Source organism: Cyrtonyx montezumae, unplaced genomic scaffold, assembly GCF_038088225.1.
Source record: "Cyrtonyx montezumae isolate F1298 unplaced genomic scaffold, pur_monq_1.0 scaffold_30, whole genome shotgun sequence".
NCBI lineage: Eukaryota > Metazoa > Chordata > Aves > Galliformes > Odontophoridae > Cyrtonyx > Cyrtonyx montezumae.
Window position 1 is genome coordinate 5,808,648 of NW_027072035.1, and position 14,130 is coordinate 5,822,777.

The 14,130-nt window shown below is 38.5% G+C and overlaps 1 protein-coding gene across 1 annotated transcript in view; it reads left to right on the forward strand.

Annotated features, from left to right (window-relative positions):
* PPIP5K2 (diphosphoinositol pentakisphosphate kinase 2) overlaps window positions 1-6,431 on the forward strand; it is a 48,097-nt gene extending 41,666 nt beyond the window's left edge. The window contains exons 28-30 of the mRNA XM_065744225.1: window positions 1,072-1,203; window positions 2,628-2,756; window positions 4,652-6,431. Coding sequence (XP_065600297.1) covers window positions 1,072-1,203; window positions 2,628-2,756; window positions 4,652-4,788 — 398 coding nt within the window. The 3' untranslated portion in view covers window positions 4,789-6,431. The remainder of the gene's footprint in view (window positions 1-1,071; window positions 1,204-2,627; window positions 2,757-4,651) is intronic.
* The last annotated feature ends 7,699 nt before the right edge of the window (window positions 6,432-14,130 follow it).

The following is a 14,130-nucleotide window of genomic DNA, read 5'->3' on the forward strand; positions in this document are numbered from 1 at the left end:
TCTGGGGGGAGGGAACAGTTCATAGCCATAACGCTATCACTAATAAATGTACCTTGAACTGAAACTCTGAACATTATTTCATTCACTATTGTTTCTTCATTTAAATATATTTTTTTAATTGTAGCAACTGTAAGTTCACAGTATTCAATTTCAAAGTTGTAACTTTACAGCTGTATGTTGAAAATACTAATGGATGCATTTTCTACTTTTGAAATGCAATTGGATGAAGAGTTGTTCACTGAGTTGCCAAATGTTCACCAGTTTACAGAACTGCAGGGTTTTATTTCCAAGATGTCTTTAAATACTTGTCCTTACAGTAGAAATAGGAATATGCATGGTTGTCTTATAATCGATACTAATATAGAAAAGCAAAGTCTAAAGAATTTTTAGATTTTGGTTTGGAAATATGCACCTGTTCTAATGTGTGAAACATTTTAGTATTTTAAGTAAGGTTTTAAAATGCCTAAAGGTAGGTGTAAAACTGTCTTACAAAAATAAAACTCATTAATAAAAGGTAGAAACGTGCTAATAGTGGTTTTCTTTTGACATATAAGGCTACAGTTCATTTTCACAGAATAATGAAGGTGATAGAATTTGAATTCTGAAAACACGTTTCTTCCTGGAAGTGGTAGCATTTATAGTTCTTATCTTGGCTAACTGTGTGCAGCACAGCTTTCTTACTGCAGTTATATGAATTAGTCAGCTCTTTGTTGTTCTGTGAATGAGTAGGAGAAATACTGCCATACTTGACTTGTTTTTTGTTTTTTGTTTTTAACTACATTTGTCTAAGAGGAAGATTATCTTTCATTAACATATTTGGGAGTAGTGTACAGCTGTGAAGTTTGAAGACTGCACATGGGATTTATATCCCATGATATGCTATATGGTACCATGAGTTTTGTATATCCTGGAAACTGGCACATCTTGTTCCAACTGCTGTAATATTTAACGTGGTTTCAACGGTACTATGTCTGCATGTGCTCTTTGTCATGGATTAATTCTTGCTGATGCAACTGCTTAAATGCTGTCCTAAGTCTGGAAATCTCTTTTTTTTCATTATTTTTTTTACAGGTTTTGAACTGTATTCCATGGTGCCTTCTATTTGCCCTTTGGAAACTCTTCATAACTCCCTTTCTCTGAAGCAGGTGGATGAATTTCTTGCCTCTGTTGCTGCTCCATCAAGGGAAAACCTACAGGAGACATGTACTGATTTTAGTGTGTAATTATGCTCACTTTAAATTGTTTGATATTGTTTAGTGAATCATTCTAGTGCACTACAGCTAACAAGCAAACCAAGAATATTGCTTTAAAAGGAAAAAAGAAATAATACAGATGATTCCACAGAAATTTAATAGCAGTGTATCTCACTGAATAGACTTTATTATCCAATGAATTCATGCTTCTTGACTGGTGTAGAGATTAGAGACTTTGTGAAATCATAATTCACATATTTCCTCACGTTAAGAACTTGTCTGAGCTGAGTTGCAGCTGAGCTGTTAGCGGAATGATAAGGAGTCCTTACTAGTGAGCCTGCAGTATTTCTGTCATATTGTACTGTTCTATTGGAGTAACCTCAGGAGATAGGTTGCCTTTCATTTCTTAAAACTGTCATCCTCTGTTTAATTTCAGTATTAGTGTTTAACCTGTACAGTGCTCTGCTATTACTCCTTTATTTCTTTAACAGTTTCTGCAGTATGCTTGACGTTTAAGTGGTTTTGAAGTTAAATGAAAACTGAGTTTTGTAGGTGTGTGTGTGCACCTGGGAAGATGGTTTCCCACTGCGAGGCCACTGCTGTTTCTTCAGAAGCAGTTTCAGTTAGGTCTAGGTGACCATAGGACAGCTACAATTTTCCTGTCACATGACTGAAAAGCAGTCTTGAGGAAATGCTTACAGACTCATGCACTGATGAGGAAAAACTTGCTGATGAGAAAATTTGTCACGAGGGTGCTAGGATTTTTCCTTTTTTAATTGCAACTTTAAGTTTATACACTCCATATTTGAATCAGTAGCTGATCTGTTAGTGTGGGGCTCCTCTATGTGGGAAGGGAGATAATTTAAGGAAACCGGTTATCCTGAGAAGGATCTCAGTGAACTGTAAGTATGTCAAAGTTCTCAGCTGTTTAAAATGCCTTGTTATGCTGGTTAGGAAGATTGTGTTACTTCAGCAGCAGCTCAAGATTTCACAGTACACAAGGCGTGACAGTATTTTTAGGTTTTTACTTTTCATTTGTCTGTAGAGTAATATGCCATGCACATTTTGTTACCATTTTGAATTAAATATATTTTTCAGTGCAATCTTCATAACCTGTGATGAGTAGCATTAATGCTGTTGCCTGTTTTTGGTCAAGGCAGTTATTCCTGAGACTTGGGTTAGTGGCAGCATGAAGTTACATCACTTTCCAAAGTAAATTTATAAAAACTTCAACTGGTAATGCAGTAGTCAAAAATCTGTAGCTGAGTTGCTTGTTGTGTAACAGTGGCTTCTGTAGAACATGACAGATAACATTTAATATCTTATATATATATTATCTATTATAACAAATAAGACAGAAAATAGTTTTGTAGCTACAATTTTTAACATTTTGCTGAGAGTTTTTACTGTTAATGCTTTTAATTTGCTTTTCAGCTTCTCCAACTTATATGAGTCCACTGTCAGGAAGAAAAATTCCATTGAATATGTACACCCCTGCAAAAATTCAACCAACACCACTGGAAACTTTGCCTGAAAAGCCAGCAATAGAGAAACCAACATCATGTAAGTAACTTATTGTCGTGGCTTTATGAGTTTTTGTTATTGGCATTCCATATCATAACAACATATAGTGCACTGGGAGTTAAACAGCTGCACAGCAGTTCCGTGCATCATCAATAGTTGCAGGTATACCTGTCTCAGAGGAGAAGGAAAACTATACACCCCTGAGGACTTTGCATTTTTCCATTTTCTGTTGAGAGGGAAAGAAAACTGCTGGCAAGTCTCAAGACAGTTCTCTTTTCCCCTCTGCACTTACTGGCAGCTTGTGAGCTCCCTAGCTGTCTTGCCTTCACTATAAGGCCTTTTTGTTTTGTACACTGTCATTTTATTCAATTTATTAGCTTCAATTCCAATTATATTGCATTATATTGTGTTATTTTGCATTCTGATGTATTATTTAGCAAATTAGCTTTCCTCCTCAAATCGTTGCTGCTGTTTTATTTTTAGGCCCATCTCTCTGCCCTTTCCCTTTTCCCCTTTTTCCTTTCCCAGGCTGTGGGTCTGTTTGTCCCCCTGCCCCATTCATCACAAAACCAGGCTGAACTGGTCCTTAAACTGTTCACACTTCAGTCAGAGGCAGAATTGGTAAACTTCATTAAATCATTTTCAGGAGTATTTTAGTTTGGTTGGTTGTCTTGCATATCACATTGTTTCTGAGGGCAGCTATTTCTTAACATTCCTTGTCTGTGTACATGGAATCATTTTATGAGTCAGTTTGAACTCAGTAGCGTTGCACAAATAGTTTTAATGGTAAAACTGAACTAGTCATTTATCTTTTCCTCTGAAATGTGGCATCAAAATTGGTGTTTTTTTTTGTTTTGAACTATGACAGTAATATCTATCTATCCCCATGTGAGCCAAGCAAAGGATAATTACTTAAATGCTGAAATTTCTACCATGCAATATAGTAATGATCCAGCAAAAAGTAGTTGACTGTAACTGAAGATCTGCTCTTGACAGATCTGAAGAAGGAAGAAAAACATTCTAGGTAATTTAAGTACTGTGTATATGTGAATTTTGCTTGCTTTAAGACAAACTTCCATACAAAGGTCGTAGAAGCAGAAATTTTATATACACGTAAATTAGATCAAAGGAAAGTAATATTTTTAATGCTTTTTTAAATAACATTACCTTCCTGCACACAATTTATTCTTCCCTTTGTAATTAAAATCACACATGAACAGAGTAAAAAGCTTTCTTTTTTTAAACATTGGGGTTGGGTTTGGAGTTCAGCTTCTCATTACCATAAAGACAAGAATACTTGCTAAAAAGGGAAAAAAGAAATATGTACCCTTTTGAACCTAAGCTAAAAACATCACCGGGATGGATTTTTGAGTTATGCAGTTTGTGGATGCAATTTATGTAATATCCCAGGCTTTGTATAGTAGCTGCATCTAAAGGTCCTTTATCTGAAAAAGAGTTTAGAGTAAAAGCCATTTTTTTATTTATATATTTTATATTACAAATATGTTTACGTATATATATATATTTTGTTCGTTTGATTGGGGGTTTTTTGCTTAAAATTAGTCCCTTTATGTATGCTAACAGGTCTTCAAAATTGAAAATGACAATACAAAAGTAGTTTATTTAAACAAATGGAAGATAGTACATAAAAGATTTTCTGGAAGATGCTGTCTGAAAATATAAGTGCATCATCTGGGACCCTCAAGGCCTTTGTGAGGAAGTTCACCTTCCTGTGGTGGTACATGAGGCAAGAACGTTTTGTTGGAAATGTGAGATGCGGAGATCAACAGTAATTCCTCTGGTTCTTTCTGTATCTCACTGCCAGTGTCAAAGCAGTATGCCATTTCTTATGAACTAACACTTTTTCTTGCTTTTGATGTTTCAGTGTGGATATTCTTAGGTATAAAATCTAATCATTTCTTTTCTTTGTACAGCTTCCAGTGGCTCTTCTGTCTGCATACCTGATGTTAAGCCATCTGTTGAGGAAGCCTCTCCAGATGTAAAACTTAGTAGTGACACTCTTCCCAAGAAAAGTGAATTTGATCTGAAAAAACTGGAAACAACCTCTTAAACAATTTCTTAGTGCTCTTTCAAGTAAATTATTGACAACGCAAAAGCCATTTGTGTCTGTAATTCATAGTTCATATAAGAATCTTCTGTTTGAACAAGGTTAACTAATGTGCACTGTACATGTGTATGTCAAATGTCTTTTCTCATTTTCTAAAAATGTCAGGAAATGCATTTATTTATCAGTTTGAACTGCACACCTCTAAAGAAAAAGCTGCACAGGAACCTTCTCAGTGTCTTCAGATATTGACTGTTAGCTTGTACAACAGTTGTATGTGTTACAGGGGTTCTGTTGATGTCACCATATTGAAGCATTGTCTGTTGGCATTATGAACTTCTATTTTCAGGAGTTTATAATTGGCCTGCAAATTTCTTTTGCAGGCTGAAATGCAACACACACCTTGGCTAAAACCTTTTTTGTTTTTTTCTTCTTTCCTTTTTTAAGTTAATTACATTTCCAAAGAGATCTCTTTTGCCTGTTTTTAAAAATAAGCAGGTGATTTCTGCATTTAAACAATTTTTTTTACCATATATGCTGCAATAATTAGGCATGATGGAGTGAGTCAGTGTACTTTTACTTTTGTCTCTCCTTATTTTTACTCTTTGTTTACATCAGACCTATAACATTCGAAGTACCTTCTCTTTCATTGTTTAGTATACATGCTTGTATACGGGTACCTGTATATCATCCAGCAGATAGAACTGTCTTTTATATGTTTTTATCAAAAAAAAAAATCTTTTGTTTACTAAAAAGACAGCTTTATTTGCTTTGCCATATGTTTCTACAAAAAGATGGCATTAAAAAGCAGGGTTTATAAAAAGAGAAAAGGTTACAGCTGGTCTGCTAGTAAGTTTATCCTAAAAATTGTAAATATTCTGTCTATACTTTCTTCCCATCCCTTCAGATTAAAGAGAGTGAGATCTGCCAGGACTCAGTTGCTGATGTTGCAAAATACTCAGGCTTGAGCATGGCATGGGGATTTCCATAACCCTGTCCTTCAAATCTAGGGGATAGACAGTAGCTCTTATTAAAAGGACATTAACGATTTTGTAAGGTCTGTGAGAAGCATTACCATGTCAGTGGAACCTGGAGTTGCTGGATTATGTAGAGTAATCATCCAGTCTCAGCAGTTCTGTCATTTTCTGTGGCATGACAAACCACTGAATGACGATAATTATTCCAAGTGTATGGAAATATTGTCCACTTTTTTCAGTTCAAGTGGCAGATTACTAATTACCAACTTAATAAGCTACGACTTAAAGATTCACATTTAAGTTGCATAGCTTCTGCATAATAAGTTTCAGTAGGGCTCTTTGTCATCTCCAGAGCCAGTGCAGCTGTAATTTTGCTCACTTTGCCACAGGGTCTGTGTCTTTGCCACGTGTGAAATAGCTTCAGCACACTAATTATAAAAACTGCTGGTTAAATACCAAAAATACGAAGGGTTTCACAGCTATATACTTAAAACATTTCATTTTTGTAGTGTAACTGTTACTGGCAGTGTTTGTCTTGCACACAACTGAATGTACACATTGTTTACCATTTGAAAAATAATTCTGTTGAAAGTATGCATACCATTCCAGTCAACCAAAGCTGTGGCATAACTTTTTTTATGTGCTCCTGAATAAAAACAAGGCCATTGGCAACTTGTGTCTTTTTTGTTTTCTCTTTTAAGAGTGTATTTGAAGTTGTGTGAATTGATCTTAATGGGGAAAAAAAATACAGATATGCCACTGATAGACAAATGAGCCAAATTTGCTCCTGGTGGTTGAAGACATAATGCATTTAGCATTTGATTGAAAGCACTCCTCATGAAGGAACAAGGTCAAGTAGTCAAACACATGCTGCTGTGCATCCTGATGCCCCAGAGGTAACATTAAGCACAGAACCACTGCGAGTGCTTGTCTGTTTATGCATCCTACTCAGGCAGTGGGGCAGAAGAGGGCTGTACCACACAGACACGCTGTGCATTCTGACCTTCAGAACCTCCTTCTTTATGTAATTGAACTCTCTCTCCCATTGAGCTTTTTGAACTGTACATCCTATTGTAGCCAGATCCGGCAGAGATTCAAGGGTTAAGTTCACAGAAAATCAATGCTCAGATGCAGTAACTCCTTAAATGCTACCACACGGATACGTAGCTGAAGTAAACAGGTAGTGTTCAAGAGAGCAAAACTTGTGCAATTTTAATCTTTTTTTAATCTATTTTGCTTGTTTGTTATAATATAGACGTATATTTGAGTTCTTATTGTACTAGCTGTTGGTCTTTGCTAAGAGAAATCAAATGTGCTTTCATAGTTTGGTTTTGCAGGAATCCATACAAATCCATACAGGCCTAGGAAGAGAGGAATAAGGAGAAAGGCAAACAAAACATACTGATACACGATCTGATCAGTAGCATCAAAACCAGTGGAGTTATAAGGGAAGATAGCAGCAGAGCTGTAAGTAACATTTTTAAGAGCCATTTCAATGCAATAGAATACTGAAGAAAATGAATGTAGTGATCTAGCAATGCTCTGTCACCTAAGAAGCATAATGCTTCCCTTGTTGCTCTGTAATTTTCTTTAATCAGCTTACACCTGTTGCGTGGATAGCAGTCTCATCAGTAGCGTGCTAAAGAGAAAACAGTGAGGACCTTTCTGAACAGTCAGGTCTGAAAAACTGAGAGGTGTTTTAAGAAGTAAGGCTAGTAGTTATTTGTCATTAATTCTTCTTTTCAAATAGTGGCCTTCACTTTGCCTGTTGACACATTTCACTATTCAAATCCCTTGACACCTTCCCCTGTTTTCAAATGCTAATTAGTCAGCTCCCACACTTCTCCCCGCAAAGTTCAAATGAACTGTCTGCTCTGAAATATAGAATCTAATGTAACGACAAAGCAGTGCAGCATGTATTTCTGTGGAAAAGAGGTGCCTTTTTCTGTGGAAAAGAGAGCAAATAAATGATGCTAAAATAAATTTTAAATTAAGATATAAACCCCAGAATACTCTGGGGTTTAATAGTTCTAGTCCGTACACTGTAATACGTCCATTAGCATTGTGACTCATCGTTTTTAAACCCAACAGTGCTGCAGTCTAATAGAATACAGTTCCATTAAGGGTTCCAGCACGAGCATTCCTTGGAAAGTAGACTGTGCAAAGTCTGGCTCATTCCTCAAACTGTCTGCAGCTCTGTCTCTGATGACTCATCCTTGCTTCAGTGAGCAAATAGACACACAATGCCTATCAATTCCTGGCTATGTGGATGGTGCCCATGCAAGGGTTTTGCTCTCTGTGACAGTGGGACTTTCAGTGAAGATTGTAACTAGTTAGAGAGGGATGGGATCCATCTGCCTGGAGAGGGCAGGACAATCTTTGGCAGCAGGCTGGCTGACTTAGAGAGGCTTTCAACTGAAGGACTTGGAAGGGTGTAGTCAAAAATGGCAATGCTGAAGCCATCAATTTGAGAGTGGGCCACGCCAACCACAAAAGTGGCAAATGCTCCTTAGCTGCCTCACCATGAGCCAGAGGGCCTGCTGCCTCAAGAGTGAATACATTTATGGGGAATCCTTGTGCGTCCCTCTAAGGATACCTGCACCCTCTTTAGTGCCTCTATACCAATGCATACAGCATGGGGAATAAACAGGAAGAACTGGTGATCTGTGTGCTGTTGCAAGGCCACGAACTCACTGTTATCAGAGTGTAGTGGGATAGCTTATATGAGTGGAATGCTATCATGGGTGGCTACATATGTTGCAGGAAAGGCAAGATAAGCAAGGCAAGGCAGTGGAGTTGCTCTATATGTGAAATAGCAACTTGAATTTATTAATCTCTGCCTAGATGTGAATGATGAACTAATCGAGAGCTTATGAATGAGAATTAAGGGACAGGCTTAATACGGGTGACACTGCTGTGGGTGTTCACTACAGGCTGCCTGATCAGGAGACAGTTGATGAGGCCTCCTGCGGGCCACTGGAAGAAATCTCGTATCACAGGCACTGGTTGTCATGGGGTACTTCAATCCTGCTGATATTTGCTAAAAAAGCACATGCAGAGCAGGAGGTTCCTGCAAAGCACTGATGATAACTCTCCGATCTAAGTTGTGGAAGAGGCAATGAGGAGAGAAGTGCTGCTGGACCTTGCCTTTACAAACAAGGAAGGACTGGCTGGGAGTGTGAAGGTTGGAGGCAGCCCTGGCTGCAGCAGCCATGAAATGGTGGAATTTAGATCTCACATGGAAGAAATAAGTCAGCAAGTAGGACTGCCATGAGAGCCAACTCCAACCTCTTCAACGACCTATTTGGAGGTGGTCTGTGGGTTAGGGCTCTGGAAGGCAAGAGGGCCCAAGAGACTTGGTTGACATTCAGGAACCATTTCTTCCAAGCTCAAAACTGGTGCATCCCTAAGTGTAAGAAATGGGGCAAAGATGACAAGAGACTTGCATGGATGAGCAAGGAGCTCATGGAGAAACTCAAATGAAAGAAGGAAGTCTACAGGAAGAAGAAAACATAGGTTTGGCCACAAGGGAGGAATGTAGGAACATTATCAGTGCATGCTGAGATGAAACAAGGAAGTCTGTGGCCAGCTTGGATTTAAATCTCACGAGGGAGATAAAGGACAACAAAAAGGGCTTCTTTAAGTATATCAGTAGCAAAAGGAAGACTAACAAACATGTGGGCCTGCTGCTGAACGAGGTGGGTGCCTTGGTATATAGTACACTGAGATGTTACTGAAAGCCTTCTTTGATTCAGACTTTACTGCTAATACTACACCTCAGGAATCTTACAAGTGTGGAGATGAGAGAGTATGGAGAAAGGAAATGTCCCTTGATCAAAGAGGATCTGGTCAGAAGCCATTCTGGCAAATTCAACACACACAAATCCATGGTGGGATGCACTCATGCATGCTGAGGGAGTTGGCAGAAGTTAGTGTTGACTGGTCTCTATCATCTTTGAAAAGTTTCAGAGAACAGGAGAGGTGCCTGAAGAAAGGAGGGAAGTCAGTGACACACCAGTCTTCAGAAAGGTCAAGAACCTGAAAACCAGAAGCCAGTCAGCTTCACATGTTTTAATCAAGAGATGAATGGGAAGTGCAGGACGTATATTTTACAAAGATACCATTTACAAAAAGGAGGTATATTAGCCTGAGTGTATCTTAATTAACACACTTCTGAGAAATGGCCTTTTTTTTTTTTTAATGTGATCTGACATCCCCTTTAAATGGAAATAAAATCAAAGTTATTTCCTGGTGCTCCACGCTTGCATATCTCCATGATATACAGAAAAAGGAACAAAAACCACCAGCAAGGGAAAAAAAAGGTAACTAGATGATGTGCATTTTGTATCAGATCAAGAATTAGAACATAATTGTAGTACCTTTGCTTCCAGCCAATCTTTGTCTGAGTGCAGGTTTCATTAAATCGCATCTGTTCCAATAAAGGTTTCCTCAGAAGAAGAAATAACTGCTTTCCACAAGATCATTGTTACTAATTTTATGCTCATGTGTCTACTAAGAAGAGTGTTATTCTTTTAAAATCTAGGTGTAGGTCCATTTGGACCTTATCTTGTTTATCTTCTTGTTCTTGAAATCTCTTTCATTCCTCTGAGTGAGGGCTGGTAATATACTTGGACTTAAAACACCATTTCTAAAGCCACTAAAAATGATGTTAAATATGACAAATATTTCAAACAATTTGTGACTGAATTAAATGTCTATCGTAGTTTTTAAAGAGGACTGGCACAATGAATGGAGAGTTCAAACTACTGAGGTCTGCACAGAAGAAAAGCAAATGAAAAGAGAGTTCAGCCAGTCTGGATGTGAAAACCTTGGAGCCTCGGTGAGAAACCTGTTCCAGTCAGGAATGTGTGTTCATCACTTCTCTTTTTTTTTTAATTTAACAGAATAAAATTGTTTTTTTGATAATTAGGTTCACATAACAAATCAAGATAATTATTTGAGCCCAATGCATATCATGTAAAAAGCATCATTCTGTTGTACGATACATAGCAAGGTTATTATACAATGACATTTCACCCTGCTTCTCTACATTACATGAGAAGTAAAGAGAAGCAAAAGTTTTGTGTAAAGTTTGTGACCTGTAACTGAAGAAGTTTCCAGTTTGTAGCTGGCAGACTTTTGGCTAGAACATGGTTAGCAAGTACTTTGTGCCTGTTTTCCTACATACCTGCATGCTAAATGCACTGTTTGTCCCAAACTTCTTCAAATCTTCAGTTTCCCATTTATGTTTTGAATCCTGTTGTCCAGATAGAACATGGTGCACCTTTTCATGTTGGTTGGGTTTAAATAATTCTTTGAGATGATAGTATGAATCAGAGTGGGTAGTGACTGAACATCAGCACAACACATAAATCTCTAAAAACACATTTCAAGTACTTTCCAGTGTTTACCTCCTCCACCCGGACATGAAGACAAAAATTCAGCCTTGCATAACTAACCAAGATTCCTACTGAATCAGCTTAATTTTGCAAAAAAATAAAAAAAAAATAAAAAAAAATTTAAAAAGGAATTTTTTTTCAGAAAGTGTATGGGAACTGCTGAATCACAGCCTGAACCACTGATTGGTCACCTGAGGTGAGCACTGAATCAGCTGGGAGCACAGATGAAGGTAATGTACCTGTGTGATTGGAAGGGGTGGAGTCTGGTTTCACCTCTCCCAGACCCCATTTAAGGGCTGACCACCACCAGGGAAGGGTCTCTTGTTGGAGGTGCCTCCTGTGTGGAGTCATTGGCGAGCCTCAACCATTGTAAAAGGTGAGCCACCCTTTTGTGTACCACCTATATAAAGCCTCATGGAAATATACCATCCTCTGTGATATCTCCTCTGAATTCCATCCTTTCGAATTATCCACCCTACAGAAAGCAAATTAAGGAATACTTTCATTTTGAAAAAAACAAAAATGAAATTCATTTTTAACTTGTTTTATAGGAAATAAAGGTGGGATTACTAAATTATGCTCTTAAGACACCTTAGGTTTTAATTAATTTGTCACTCTAGTCCCTTTCAACATAGCCTAATATCCTTCTAAGATCTGTTAGAAAAAAATTAAACTAGGTTTTGGATGGAAAATGTTGCTAAGTTATATTAGAATTACTTATCCATAGGACAGATGGCATACTTTTAGCTTCTAATATAAAAATAATCAGGATTTTAATGATTTATTTTTTCATCATATACATTACCCTGCTATTTCAACTGTACCCTCTCAGGACTGTTTTTTATCTCTTCCTTCCCAGAATAAAAATGCTTCATATTTTATCTTGGATGTCCTTATGGGTTACCAGCAAAATACAGACTTTCAGAATAATGGCTACAATCCCCAGTAAGGAGACAGAAACTGAACACATAATTAAAAATGCTTGCTCTATTAAGCACTGGAATTTAATTCACATGCACAAAAATAAGTACATAAAGTATTGCTCCTATGGTTAACAAAAAATATTATTTTAATTGATAATCTTTCCATCCTTGTGGTGTAGTAGCTTCATTAGTTCTCAAATCACTGTAACAGCTTCCAGTGAGTGCAGTGTCTCGGGCACGGACTCAGATGTGAATGATCCAAATCATTTATTACAGGTTTTAATATCCCTTATATACTTTCACAAGTTCTCTCTTGTAACTTTCCCACCCGCCTTTACATATCAACAATATAACTTCCCAAAACAGTCCTTAACCGTGCATACAGGCCATTATTCAATCGGGGCTGTGAATCTTCCCAAGCCATGCACTCTTCCTTCAATTAGGGCCTGCCATCACACAGCTTACTTGAACTTGTTTTCCTCTTCTTCTGGAAGTGTCCTTGGTTCTCAGCCTTCCTTTCTTACGCTGTTTATCCTGTTCCACAGCTGCAGCTCTAAATATACTTTTTGTATTCCCACAAGTGAGCAAGTCCAAAATACACAAAAACAGAGAGAAAAATATTTTGACAAAATTCCTCTAATGATAATACATTAGGAAGAAACTACAGATAATCAAAGAAAATGAGCACTTTCTCAATGTGATTCACCTTTAATATTATAATTTTTTTTTTTTTTAGTTATACTGGTGGCCAAAAAGGCCAGTGGCATCCTGGCTTATATCAGAAATACTGCTGCCAGCAGGAGCAGGGAAGTAATTGATCCCCTGTACTCAGCACTGCAGAGGCTGCACCTTGAGTGCAGCATTCAGTTTTGGGCTGCACAGGGTGTGGTGGAGTCACCAACCCTGGAGGTTTTTAAAGAACATTTAGACTTTGTGTTAAGGAACATGGCTTAGTGAGAATGATTGTGATAGGTGGACGGTTGGACTGGATGATCTTGTGGGTCTTTTCCAACCTTGGTGATTCTCAGATTCTATGAATCTGATTGCACTGTGGGTCTAATTCACCATCATCAATGCAGGAACATCAATGCATCAATGGTGTGCAAAGCCATCATAAAATCTAGGTATTTAGTGATTTGGTCAGGGTAGTGAGGCACAGAAAATGGTCTGTAGTATTCTGTGATTTTTTTTTGCTGTCTTGAAGCAGCAGCACTAGAAAGTTTTAAGCAATTCATAAGTCGCGAAAACAAATCCCAAGCACATCAGTCTATCTTTGTTCAGCATGTTAAAATCCTGGGTGATTCTGAGAGCACTGCAAAAATAGAGTGAAATACAGTTGTCAGTCTTGGGAAAACCTGGGCTTGCTTTGCTGTATGGAGAACTAAAAGGACTACAACTGGAGTTCCATACAAAACCCTCATTCTTTCTCCCTCTGTTGAGCAGTCCTAGCTAAAATTTCAGAGAGGCAGAAATGGAGTGGTCTCAGTGCACACTGGTTGGTGAGGTGGGAGCATGCCTCGTGTTGGCTCTTTCCTCAGTTATGCAAGGCCACAGCAACTGAGATGGCTGCAGCTTGGCCCCAGGGCCCAGAGGGAGACAGGAGCATGGCCATAATTACAATGTTAGGTGCAGCAGCTGCATCTTAACCTGGTCCTGCAAGTACCAGAGTAAGGAAATGGTTGCTGGTAAAACCTCTGATTGAAGTTTGTATCTGTTCAGCTTCCACATTTTATGAACTGCAATGGTTTGAAGGCTGAGATGAGCCATGCTTCACTGGACATCGACAGGTGATGATCACTTGGCTCCTTTCTGTGGCTGTGCGCATAACGCTGTGCCACTTGGAAAGCCACCTGTAATAAACAAAGCTCCTTTCGTGACCAGTGCTTGGCTCTACGGTTTAATTCATCTGGAGAAGAGAGAGCTCATGGGGAGGCCCCATCCCTCCCAGCGCCGCACTCTCCGAGAGGCCCCGAGCCCGCAGCAGCGCCCCGCGGCCGCGTGAGGGCGCTCTGCCCGGCGCCAGCGCGCCCCGCCCCCGGCGCTCCGAGC